This window comes from Artemia franciscana, chromosome 7, assembly GCF_032884065.1.
Source record: "Artemia franciscana chromosome 7, ASM3288406v1, whole genome shotgun sequence".
NCBI classification, from domain to species: Eukaryota; Metazoa; Arthropoda; class Branchiopoda; order Anostraca; family Artemiidae; genus Artemia; species Artemia franciscana.
This window is the reverse complement of record NC_088869.1, coordinates 10,799,493-10,813,636: the sequence shown is the minus strand read 5'-3', so window position 1 is coordinate 10,813,636 and position 14,144 is coordinate 10,799,493. Positions and strand designations below refer to the sequence as shown.

General features: G+C 35.2%; 1 protein-coding gene across 2 annotated transcripts in view; it reads left to right on the top strand.

The window, feature by feature from the left end:
* Positions 1-14,144, top strand: part of LOC136028833 (kinesin-related protein 4-like) — a 156,470-nt gene that overhangs the window by 45,855 nt on the left and 96,471 nt on the right. The window contains exon 2 of one of the 2 annotated variants that reach the window (XM_065706764.1): positions 4,900-5,080. The exons of the other annotated variant lie outside the window; for it this stretch is intronic. Within the exon in view, the coding sequence (XP_065562836.1) occupies positions 4,915-5,080 (166 nt within the window). The 5' untranslated portion in view covers positions 4,900-4,914. The remainder of the gene's footprint in view (positions 1-4,899; positions 5,081-14,144) is intronic. 2 annotated transcript variants of the gene reach the window in all.

Below are 14,144 nucleotides of genomic sequence, written 5' to 3'. Positions count from 1 at the left end.
TACCACAGAAGCTTGCCCTTGACTAACTGCAATTTCTGGGAAAATAGGGTTGCAATGATGAAAGATGATGACCATAACAAACAAGGCTTAACCAATCAGACCTTGCCCTGCTGTCTGCAGGGCTAATGGACTAATATGTTTTGCTCTATAGCTAATGTTACCTGTAAGCAAAATTGGACCTTGCACTTCCTACCTTTCATAATATTTAACTAATCACTCTGATTTGCCAGTTTAAATTTGCCACAGGCCAATGTCACAGTAGCTACTATTGTAATTATTCAGAAACATCTGGCTAATTTAAAAACTTGAAAGTGAACCATCTTGGATATTAGCATTAATAGGTACATTAGTTTAAATTATCTTTTAACTTCCTACTACACAGAAATTACTAGTGATGACTAGAATTAGTATTTAAAATATAATTTCATTCATATTTTACAACCCCAACATTCCCCTTGGCTTCAAAACCCTGCCTACTTTATGCATTTTAATTTGCTCCATGGAGGAGGAGGGTCAACCAGAAATGGATGCACTTCTATAATTAGCATTTCTAAGTGCTATTCGTGGAAACTATGGTGCCTAGTTCCCAGTTTAGACAGCTTGTGACAAAACTAAAGTTTTACCAAAATCTGTTATAGCCTACCATCTAGAAACCTTATGTAATTTATTTATTTATTAATACCAAATATGGTAAGCTTTAAAGCTTGTCACACTAAACATAATAAAAAGAAGTTATGACAATGTTGACAACATAACATAATGCTACAAATTTTAAATGCACTGGTAGGTAACAACTTTTTCTATGCTGCTAATATTCCTGAAGTCCAACAAGGCCAAATGCAAACATATCAGCCCAGTCAAAGACTATCATAAATGTGCAGCATGTACTACTGAGTTAAATGAGGAGTTTTTAGCCATTGAGTGTGACATTTGTGAAAAATGGATCTGTGGTGAATGTTTAGACCTGTCTCCTGGGGAAAATAAACTGTTAACTAAACTAATGCTGTCACTTACATGTACATGGTCCTGCCCAGCTTGTGAAGTTATCCCTCCTCCTCTCCCTAGTAGTGAGCATGCTATGATAACAAATAAGGCTTCTGTCATGGATAATTCCTTGAAAGCTTTCTGGGAAGACCTAAAAAAGGAGTTTGCTACAAATAGTCAATTATCCCTAGCCCTTTCCCAGCTGAGGACTGAAATCAAAAGGGAAATTTTTACTCATGTTAGTGCTATTGCAAGTAGAGTATCACACATAGAATATTCATTTCAATATGCATGCTCTGTGTAAACTGTCCAGGACCTAGTGGCTTCCACAGTGACTTCAGAACTGTCTAAACCTCCTGTAGCTCCCTTGACCAAGAATAATGTTTGTCAGATTGCTTGTTCTGAGCATCAGCACTTTGAAAGATGCTTGAATATTATTGCATATGGAATCCCCCCCTAGACTGATGATGCTGTTTTCCTGTTTAATTATTGACACCCTCCCAGTAAATATAAAAGGACTTACAAGTAGCCAACAACCCTCAGGTAACTGCCCCTTCCTCTCCTTTTCTCTGTGTCATCAGCTGAATTGAAAAAAACAAATCATACAGAAACAAAAGGTACAATATGTTTCTATAGTGACAGTCCTAAGGAAGATCAACAAAGCACAAAGCTCTAATTAAGGGGATGAAATGCCAAAAAGCTCTAGGAAAAGTGGAGTTGATAATTTGTAAGGGTGCCATTGTACAAAAAAACTTGCCAGCTGGTGCAGTCCCTCTGACTGCTCCAATGTTCCACTGATGACTCTGCCTCCTTCTACCCTGTAAATTGTTTAAATGATTATAGTCTTGCACCATCTAATACTTTCTCTTAACTGCCTAGTAGTGTCCATAATATTGTTTCTTTGTCTGATACTAACCTTTTCTTTTGCTTCTATTTCCAGTGTTTACTTTCTCACCTGCTGTTTATTCCTTGTCATTTCACTGCAGTGTCCAACAATATTCCTAGTTCTTTGGTTCCCACTTATACTTAATAGTCATACATTCTCTTAGATTCCTACCTCTCAAGGAATGAAGTTCCTTGGTTTCAATGTTGATAGCCTCCCTAGTAAAATTTCAGAACTTTGCTTTTGTATGTTAATAGCATTAACATACAAAAGCAAAGTTCTGAAAGTTTAATGGCACCTTTACAAATTATCAAGTCCACTTTTCCATTAGCTTTTTGGTGTTTCAATTCCTTTATTAGAGCTTTGTGCTTTGTTTGATCTTCTTTAGGACTATCACTATAGAAACAAATTGCATTTTGTTTCAAAAGATTTCTGTATGATTCATTTTTTTAATTCAGTTGATGACACTGAGAAAAGGGGAGGAGAGGGTATCTACCGGAGGGTTGTTGGCTACTTGTAAGTCTTTTTATATTTACTCGAAGGGTGTCAATATCAACTCCATAGGTGGAGGCCAGACAATTACACAGGAAAACAATGGGAGATCTTTAGATTGCTCCAAGCTGCAGTTTAAGGTAATGTAAGGTAATAAATGTCCTTCATTGCCAATCCCAACACCAGGCCTAAATCAAAACATAAGAAATTCTTCTTAAGTATTGTGTTTCTAAATATATTGCTGTATTTAGAAATGTTCTTATCTCACCAAATGGGTATGACTGAACTTATTCTATTCTTGTCAACTGTGGAGCTCTACAAGGAGGGACATCCTTAGATTGCTCCAAGCTGTAATTTAAGGTAATGTAAGGTATTAAATGTCCTTCATTGCCAATCCCAACACCAGGCCTAAATCAAAACATAAGAAATTCTTCTTAAGCATTACATTTCTAAATATATTTCTGTATTTAGAAATGTTCTTATCTCACCAAATGGTATGGCTGAACTTATTCTACCATCAATACTTAAAGGCCTTTGATGTTGAGATGGAAAGCAAATCTGGCTTAGCTTTTCATTATTTATTTCTATTATTTGCAAATAATGGATAGCTGACAGACCATTATGTGTGGGGAGAAAAAAATTTTGTAGACTTGGAAAGCCAATCCAGCCTGATAGTAGAAACTGTTTCTGGTTAGTGTCTTGGTGCTTAATTCAAATTCTTACATTTTTGACTTTAATAAAAGTTATAATTTTTGCGAAGTTGCAAAATTATAACTGAGACATTATTTAACATTGATTTATTGATAAGACTGATTGTGACAATAGAAGCATGGTCAATTTTTTAAAAAGAAACTTATTTATTGATTGTTGTTCAGTCACTTGTAGTACCTAGTCACTGGAATACCTAGTCATTAGGTCTGTTTTCAACACCTCTTAAAAAAAAATTCTGATTAATTTGTTTAGTTCTGAAGAGGTCATACCCAAGAATGTTATCATAATACCATTCAAGTCCCCTCCCAACATTTTTCACCACCCAAGGGCGATGTCAATTCCTCTGCCATCCCATGGACAATGAAAGAGGCTTATCTTTCATGAAATATATGTAAATATATCCTAGCAGATACAACATCAGGGGCAATTGTACTTCCTTATCCCTTTAGCTTTGCCACCAACCCCCTATCCCCCTTCTAATGTCTGGATATAACTTTTGGATACATCTATGCAAAAGCTTTCTTTTTTATATTGGTATTATGAACTAATTGCTTTAAAAAGAAGCAAGTATTGAAAAATACTGCAAACCAGCAAACTTTCGTATGTGGCCTAGGGCTAAATTTGGGCATTAAATAGGGGCTACAAGAATGTTATGACAGCACTTATTATATTTGGGAAGAGTGTGGACTATAAGTAATGTTCACTAAAACTGAATAATTTTATTTAAAAAATTCTAAAAATTTTCCGCATTGGGTAGTTTTTCAGGGATATTTTCAGCAGGAGAGAGGAAGGATTTTTATGGGAGAATATTTCGCCACAAGGAATTTTCCAGGAGAATTTCTAGGGGGTGGCATTTTTCGGGCCGACGTTCAGACTCATAAAAACAATATAAGGCTTTTAATAATATATAGACCATTAATATATATATATATATATATATATATATATATATATATATATATATATATATGTATATATATCATATATTTATTCATATATTGTGTAAACTCTTTTGTCACCATTATTTTGTCATCAAAATATTGTGTTAGAGGTGATTACTTGGTTAGGAAAAAAATAAGAGAGGAACAAGAAGAAGAAAAGAACTGTCTTCCTAATCCAGCAATTGAGATAAAACGAGCACTCGAACAAGGTCTTTACCTTACTTATCTATCCAATTACCTAGGACAAAACAGCATAACCATCAAATATCATCAACCAAATTGAAATGTCCAAATCCATGCAAAGTTGTCATTAATAAATGTAAACTGTTGTAAATTTGTATGCAAAAGCACCTTAAATCAAACGAAATATTTCCAAGTGCTTACCTCCCGTTAGAGCTCCTCAGTGGAATACCACCTGCCTAAATGGGTTTTGATGCTTTAGTTTCCTTACCTGGCGAGGTGGAACATCTACCATAAAGCTCTTTTATGGTATCCCTATGTTAGGTAAAACTTGTGAAATACTTGCCTACTAGTTCTGAAGAGGTATTAAAAAGCTGAATCAGTGATATTTGAATGTATATTACTTTTGAGCTATGGGAAATTCATTACTTCAAAATTGAAATCGTCAATTTTATTATGTATTTGATAGCAATTTTATTATAATTTGTTATTATCAGAAATATTGATATTTAAATCAAAAAAATGGTCATATTGTCTTGTCCCATAGCTAGGTTCCAGAATTAACTCTAATGGATAGATATTTTTCGAAATCTCCATAAACTTCGCGCAATTTATCACCAGAAAGTAATTCTTGCATATGCTTTTTCGTGGTTTGTTGCTTTGGCTTTCCTATATGTGTGCTAAAAATAAAAACATATTCTTTTTCAGATACTAAGCTGCAAGATGTGTGATAACATATTGGTAGCTGTGAGGTTGCGTCCCTTAATAGAGCGGGAGATAACATTTGGAAACCCAATATGCTGGAAGGTTGAAAATTGTACTGATGTATATCAAATTGACCCACAGACCAAAAAAATTTCTGAACATTCCAGTTCTATTTTCAAATTTGGTAAGTTATTTAATTTAATATGGCTTAATTTTATGATAAGATTCATTGCTCCATCAATGGGTGCTACTGGCCTAGGCTATTTGAATTACGGTATTAATTTAATATAAAGAAGTTATTTAGGTTAATATAATTTTATGATAAGATTCATGGCTTCATCAATGGGTGCTACCAGCCCATACAATAGATACTAGAAAAAAACAACAAAGAGAGATAAAAGAAAGAAAAGACAACAAACGAGACTGCAGCCAGTAGAGTGAAAAGATGAAAGACCAAAACAAAGCAGATATTTTGTTTGTATGTAAACTAGGTGTTTTGCGCACAAAAGAAACGAAGATGAAAAAACTAAAATAAACTAAATACAAATAAAACCACCACCAATAATTATAAAATACATTTGTCGCAACTGATCCATGTACGGAACAGAAACTATTAAAGTTATTTTGATGAAAACACCAAAGCAACTGAGTAAAAAAAGATATAAAACTGAATGAAGATAATTATTTTGTTGCAAAATAATCATCCTGTTAGCTATTCTTGACAAAAATTCTTTTGGTTTAGTAGGTTATCTCATTCCGTGGTGATAATGTAAAAAACTTAATTCCCTTATTGACTATGGTTCATTTTCATAAGACAATCTTAAATTGGGTTGAAATTTAAATTTCTCATGTCTCTATTTATTGAAACATTAGCAAAAATATGTTTTTCTTAATTTTTATAGCCTCTCTTGTCCACTGAGAAAAACCTCTATCATTAGAAATAGCCCAGACCTCATCAAATTGTACAAAATGTTCAGGATGAAAAAAAATATGTTCATTCAGAGCCGAAACAAGAATTTCACGAGGCTTGCTTAATTATAGGGTTTTTCTATTGATTTGTGATACTCAATAAGTCTTTCAAGAAATTGTTGGTGAGTTCTACCAATATAAAACTTCCCACAAGAACAAGTAATTCTATACGACCCGCTAACTAAATTTCCCTGGGTTAAATCTTTCGCGAAATTAAGGAAACTACCTATTGGTCTTACCGATGGGAAACATGTATCAATGTTATGTTTACGTAAAATTCGTTTAAGCATCTTTCCCAAAACAGGAAAATAAGGCAAAGGAATGAAACTTTTAGACACAATTAACTCTAGGACTACACCACTCCAATAACCCTATTATTATGTTTAATACGTCTATTTTCTACTTGTTGTATCAATGATTTTAATTGGGTAACTATTAAAAAATAAAATATCCTTCAAATACAATAATTCAAAATCCAGAAATTCCTGGTATCAAATTTTGAAAACTATCTCCCGGTGAAATCACAACCCCTCGTTTCACCAAAACAGGGTGGCGCAAATGAAAATTCAAATATCTATGATTGTGCGTAGGCTTTCTGTATATTGAGAACGGAAAAGATGTTTACGATGTTTACGGGAAAGACCTAGGGAATCTAAACCGTGTTTCCAAATGCAAACCACATCATCCATGAACCTACCCCAGGAACAAGGGGAGAGCCTAAAACCGTTTATAGCGGAGGTATCAATAGAATCCATGAAAAGATTTGCCAGCAAAGGATTGAGGGATGCCCCCAAAAGTAAACCAAATACCTGCTTGTAAAATTCTCCTCTAAAACCAAAATAAAAAGAATATTCATTTACCAGGATACCAACTTCAAAATGACATTAATATACAAACTAGCCAAGGTTACATCTTGTATTAAATCAAAGTGCTTTTGTAATTTAATCCTTAATATATCTCCGTACTTTTTTGCATTACAATTCGGATACGTGGAAAACACATCAATACTACAGAGAATTGAATTCTCCTCCAATGTAAACTTATTCAACTTATTAGTAACATCAGCCAAATTTTTCGAATATGATTTCTGTGTTCCTAAGAGAGGACGCAATGCCACCGACAACCACTTTCCTAATTTTGAAACAGGTGACGACAAAGTTGATGCAATGGGATGGAGGGGGGCTCCAGTCTTATGAATTTTGGGTAGACCATAAATCTTGGGTGCAGAACAAACCCTTGGATATTTTTTTTTTTTTTATAAAATTGTAAGGTATTGTATAAATTGTTTTTCAGTGACTCCAATTGCTTTTTGGTTGACTCTACATATTTATCCGTAAGATCAAAATCTAGTTTTTTGTAAGTAACGGTATCAGAAATAATGGTTTTCATTTGACGATCATAATCAACAGTATTGCCTTTATCTGCTCTAGTGATAGCTAGGACCTTATCCTTTTTCAAATCAGAAAGTATTTTAATGTCATTTTTTGGGATCTTTTTCAGTTCTGCTCATATTAAAAGTGTTTAGTTTTCCTACAATTTCGGCTCAGTTCCTGAGGAGCCTCAACTTTATCAGGAGAAGCCATAATTCCTGACTCCATCTTTGAGATTATTTTTGAAATAATTTTGATAAAAACATAAAATTTAAAGTGGAGTTTGAGGGAAATGACAAGCTATCTTTTCTTGATGTTTCATTAATTAAAAGTAATTTCCATTTACTGTTCTCAATATATAGAAAGCCTACGCGCAATGATAGATATTTGAATTTTCATTTGTGCCATCCTGTTTTGATGAAACAAGGGATTGTGATTTCACTGATGGATAGGGCTTTCAGAATTTGTTCCCAGGAATTTCTGGATTTTGAATTATTGTATTTGAAGGATATTTTATTTTCTAGCAGTTACCAAATTGAATTCATTAATAAAATAATAGAAAACAGTCGTATTAAACATAATAAGATGGTTGTTGGAGTGTTGTAGTCTTCTAGTTAATTGTGTCTAAAAGTTTCATTCATTTGCCTTATTTTCCTGTTTTGGGAAAGATGCTTAAAGGAATTTTACGTAGACATAACATTAATACATGTTTCCCTACGCACATTGATGCCACCCTGTTTTGGTGAAACAAGGGGTTGTGAATAGCCTCACCTTAAAAGCTAATACAGGTAAATAAAGCTAAATAATAATAATAAATAAAGCTAAAGAATAGCTAACAGGAGGATTATTTCACAACAGAATAATTAATTTTCTTTCCATTTTTATACTTTTTTACTTAGTTGCTTTGGTGTTCTCATCGAAATAACTCTAATAGCTTCTGTTCCCTACGTGGATCAGTTGCGACAATTGTAATTAATTAATATTGGTGGTGGTTTTATATGTTTTTAGTTTTTTTTTTTTTTTATATTTGTAATTTTTGTGCTTTAAACGCCTAGTTTACATACAGGCGAAATATTTGCGTCGTTTTAGTCTTTCATCTTTTCACTCTACTTGCCGCAGTCTCGTTTGTTGTCTTTTCATTGAGTTATATCTTTCTTTGCTTTTTTTTTTGTAATGGTTGGCCAGTTGGGCTTAAGAACTTCCAATAGACACAAGATATCTGGATGCTATATCCGAGTCAGTTGCATGAATTTATTTCATGTGTGGTAGAGGAACTTTTCAAAATACTTCAAATTAATGAATAATAGGGAAACACTATGGTAATTGAAATGACAGAAGATTAAAAACGGATTATAATTCATTTGGTAATATAAGGTAAAGGTAGTTGAGAGCTTTTTGGATCATGTATGTGATTTTACAAGTTTTTGGCCCAAAATTTTTGCATTAAAAAATAATAACAAAGCCGGGTTGTAAATTATGAATTAGTATGATTGCTAGGGGGAGCCTGAGAGGCTTTTTTCTTTTTGATTCAGGGGGCTGAAATGTAAGTAATGACTAGGCTAGTTTCAAAAAAATGCTTGGTGTTGTCTAATTTCTTATATCCCTTTGTTGCTACCGCCATTCAATGCCTTAACTAAATGCATACAACTGTTGCCGCCATAGGAGGCAATTTTGCACACTTCTACTACTACTACTAATAATTCACCACAGCACCAAGCCCCCTGATGCCAACACAGCTACGTATACTCCTCCTCCATCTCAATCTATTCAAAGCCTCCTTCTTCACACCCTCCCAGGAAGTTCCCATTTCCTTTAAATCTTTCTTTATGACATCCTCCCACCCCAAATGAGGACGACCTGTTCTCCGTTTAGCCCTAGACGGTTGTCCAAAAAGCACAATCTTCGACAGTCTGTCACCTTTCATCCGCAGAACGTATCCTAGCTATCTCAACCTTTCTTTCATTATAGCCATAGAAGGTGGGGTTGAACCACATTTTTCGTACAGCCTACTGTTTGAAATATGGTCAGTCAGCCGTATACCCAGAACAGTCCGTAGGCAATTTCTCTGGAAAACATCTAGCAAATCTTCATCCACTTTTCGGGGCGTTCATGCTTCAGAACCATATTTGACCACTGTCATCACCTTAGCTTCCAATATTCTAATCTTGGTTTGCAGACTTATCTTCCTATTCTTCTAAACTTTTTTTTAACTGTGAAAAAAATACCTGAGCCTTGACTATTCTACTTTTAACACCTTCACTGCTCTCACCGTCTCTACTAATAATATTACAAAGGTAAGTGAAGCTGCCCATCTGCTCAATCTTTTCTTTACCCAACGTCAGCTTTTTCATCTACACTTATTCGTAGCCTTAGCGACTTAGTCTTCTTAACGTTGATTTTGAAACCTATTCTAGCACCCTGAACTCGAAATATCTAAAGGCTTATTCATTTTGCTCACACTTTCATCTAGAATGTTTAAATCATCAGCATAATCTGAGTCCATGAAATTTTTTTCTCCCCATTTGATTCCGTGGTTTCCCATTGCCTTTCCTGGGGTTCTTAAGACAAAGTCCTTCAAAATGATTCATATAGAGGGGGATTAAACACAACCCTGCTTAACTCCTGATTTAATACAAAACTAGGTGCTAACCTCATATTCTACCTTAACCACAGTAGTGTTATTATCGTGCATAGCACTCATCACTCTAGTGTATTTGTCTGGTATCAAACAGTTCGTGATAACGAACTTTAGTAAGGAGCGACCCGGCTCAATAGTAACCGAAACCCTAAAAATCGGAATTTTGATACCAGTAGTTACATCAAAAGAATTGCATTTTCATGCTGATTTTAGATATATAAGTTGCTTCAAGTCTAGTCTTACCCATCAAAAGTTACGAGCCTGAGAAAATTTGCCTTATTATAGAAAATAGGGGAAAACACCCCATGAAAATCTATGAATCTTAACGAAAATCGTACTATCAGATTCAGCGTATCAGAGAACCCTACTGTAGAAGTTTCAAGCTCTGATCTACAAAAATGTGGAATTTTGTATTTTTTTCCAAGAAGACAGATCACGCATGCGTGTTTATTTGTTTGTTGTTGTTTTTTCTTCCCAGGGGTGGTTGTATAGACCCAGTGGTCCTAGAATGTAGCGAGAGGGCTCACTCTAACGGAAATTAATAGTTCTAGTGCCTTTTTACCAAAAATGGAGGGCACGTAGGCCCCCTCCCATGCTCATTTTTTCCCAAAGTCACTGGATCAAAATTTTGAGATAGCCATTTTGTTCAGCATAGTCGAAAAACCTAATAATTATGTTTTTCGGGAAGACTTAATCCCCCACAGTCCCCGGAGAAGGGGCTGCAAGTTACAAACTTTGACCATTGTTTACATATAGTAATGGCTATTGGGAAGTATGCAGGCGTTTTCAGCGGGACTTTTTCATGTTGCGGGGGGGGGGGGATAGGAGGTTACGTGGGAGGATCTTTCCTTGGAGGAATTCATCATGAAGAAAGAGAATTTCCATAAAGGAGGGCAGGATTTTCTAGCATTATTAAAAAAAACGATTAGAAAATAATTAATTAATTAGTATTTTTAAACAAATTTTTAATTAGCATTAAAACATAAAGCGAACAGAAATTATTACGTATATAAGGGGTCCGTCGCCTCCACAATACCTCGCTCTTTACGTTGAAGCATTTTTGTAATTTCGACTTTATTCTTCGGCCTTTGTGATTCAGGGGCCAATCCTAGAGAATTGGGACAAAATTCAAGCTTCATTGTAAAGAGCGAGGTATTGACGAGGGGGGGGGGCTTCATATACGTAATAAAAATATACAAATATAGAAGTTCGTTGCGTAAGTTAATTCGTAAGTTACGTATATGTGTTACTAAATAAAAACGTACGTAAAAAAAAAATAAAAAAGTTATAGCTGCCTTTTTAAGTAACAAAAAATTGGAGGGCAACTGGGCCTCCTCCCCCACCCCTTTTTTATCAAAATCGTCCGATTCAAACTAAGAGAAAACCATTTAGCCCAAAAAAAATTAATAGGCAAATTTCGTTTTAATTATTCATATGCGGTGAGCCAAAGTCAAAACATGCATTAATTCAAAAACGTTCAGAAATTTAATAAAAAAAAGGTTTTTTTTTTAACTGCAAGTAAGGAGCGATATTAAAATTTAAAACGAACATAAACCATTCCATATATGAAAGGAGTGGTCCCCTCCTCGACGTCTCGCTCTTTACGCTGAAGTCATTTTTTTAAAAAGTAGAGTTGTGAGAAAGAGTCGAACTTAAACGTAAAGAGCCAGGCGTTAAGGAGGGGACAACTGTTCTGTTCGTTTTAAGTTTTAGTGTCGCTCCTTACTTGCAGTAAAAAAAAAACTTTTTTTTTATTTAATACCATGCAAGGATAAGACCTTTGCTAAAGCTCTTCTATCAACAGTATCGAACGCTTGCTCACAATCTTTAAAACTGAGTACCAAAGGTGCTTGAAAGTATAAGAAATTATTGGAACCTTATAAAAGTATCATATTTTTGGGGGTTGTGAGGGACGTAGACCTGAACCCAGACGGACATTTCCTTGGTTCTAGTTGCTCAATAGCAAATTTTCTTGGTTCTATTTGAATTAATAATTGACTTGGGTGTTTGGGTTACATCATCCAGATAGACAGAGACCAAATCCATAGAGTAGGCCTTCTAAATGGCCCTCAATATGGCCAGAACTAATTGAAATGGAAACCTGGCTGTTGGCTCCATGAAAAAATTTCCAAGCTAAATGTATGGACAATATGTCAAAACCATTATTCTGGAAAAGTCTCTGCTCCAGAAAATAAACCTTTTGGGCGAAACCGTCAAATAGAACGAAACTGCCGGCAAGCATTGCAAAGCGACGCGAATTGCAAATTTTTAGAATGCTGTTCAGGTGTATGGAGGGGGTGGAGGGGCCAGTGGCACCCCTTGGTTCAATCATTCAGGTTGAAAATTATTTTCGCCTTCCTTTCTTTACCTTCCCCTACAGTTCCTACAAAAGCTGGTCCTTGGATGGACGGTTTGAAGGTGTTTTACGACCCAGAGACCTATTTTGTGTCTCCACAGACTGAAGACTATTGCATGATACTACTCAAAATGAGGTCAAACAGGCCAACCTTTTTGTTAACAAAGTCACAATAATGGTGATAAAATATGTTTTATTCTAAAGTGTGTTTTTGATAATAGCTTTGCATTGGAATATAATGGTAAAATTTTATGAATTCACTGAATAAGAATTTTGATGTCCTCTAGCTTGTATAATTCTTACCTAGTTCAAGAACGTGTCAGACGACAGACAAGAAAACGAAAAAAGTACGAGTCCCCCTCCCGAAAAAAATCCCGACACCTCCAACTCAGGCACGTACGCAGAGTTTTTATTTTGGGGGGGGGGGCAATACCTTCGAAACAGCAGACATAAAGTAGCACTTTTTTTATTTAGTAATGCAAAAAGCACGTATATCGGAAAATACAGAACAACTTTAATCTGTAGTATTGTAGCGGATGGGGGGAAGAAGATTGAAGCCTCAAAAATACTTTTTAGGCTTCATATAAACTGTATTTATGCTTCTTATGTGAAACTTATCTTTGATTTAATACGAGTTTACGAACTAATTCTGTTACTAAGGAGAAATCTATTACGTGCATTGAAAATATCGAAAATGATTAATTCAGTGACTTAGTTAAATATCTAGACTGGACAAACTTGTATGAACCCTATTTAGAGATTATTATGAATTGTGAAATAAAGAGAAGTTCACAGCGACTTAGAACCAGTGATTTATCTGTTATCAAACAGTTCGTGGTAACGAACTGTAGTAAGGAGCGATCCGGCTCAATAGTAACCAAAACTCTAAAAAATTGAATTTTGATATCAATAGCTACATCAAAAGAATCGCATTTTAATGCTGATTTTAAATATATAAGTTTCATCAAGCTTAGTCTTAGCCATCAAAAGTTACGAGCCTGAGAAAATTTGCCTTATTTAGGAAAATAGGGGGAAACACCCCCTAAAAGTCGTAGGATCTTAACGAAAATGACACCATCAGATGCAGCGTATCAGAGAACCCTACTGTAGAAGTTTCAAGCTCCTATCTACAGAAATGTGGAATTTTGCATTTTTTGCCAGAAGACAAATCACGGGTGCGTGTTTATTTGTTTGTTTTTTTTTTTCCCAGGGGTCATCGTATCGACCAAGTGGTCCTAGAATGTCGCAAGAGGGCTCATTCTAACGGAAATGAAAAGTTCTAGTGCCCTTTTTAAGTGACCAAAAAATTGGAGGGCATCTAGGCCCCCTCCCACGCTCATTTTTTTCCCAAATTCAACGGATCAAAATTTTGAGATAGCCATTTTGTTTAGCATAGTCGAAAATCATAATAACTATGTTTTTGGGGATGACTTACTCTCCCACAGTCCCTGGGGGAGGGGTTGCAAGTTACAAACTTCAACCAGTGTTTACATATAATAATGGTTATTGGGAAGTGTACAGACGCTTTCAGGGGGGATATTTTTGGTTTTGGGGGTAGGGTTGAGGGAGGGGGCTATGTGGGAGGATCTTTCCTTGGAGAAATATGCCATGGGGGAAAAAATTCAATGAATAGGGCGCAGGACGAATCTGGTCACGTTAGAAAAAAACGTCAAATTAAGAGCTTAATATACAATGCTGGGTGTTCGGAGCCTCTCTATTATGGAGTATAATTTGAAAATAACACAACTATACGAGCGATAAAACATATATACCACAACCATAACTCAACTAACGAAAGAACTGCTAAGAGATAACACAACTATAAAGCGAAAACGGGTGAAAACTAACGGGAAAATAAACGAACTAAGAGGTGGAAGGGGCCCAGAGAAAAAATATAATACTTTTTCAATTTTGA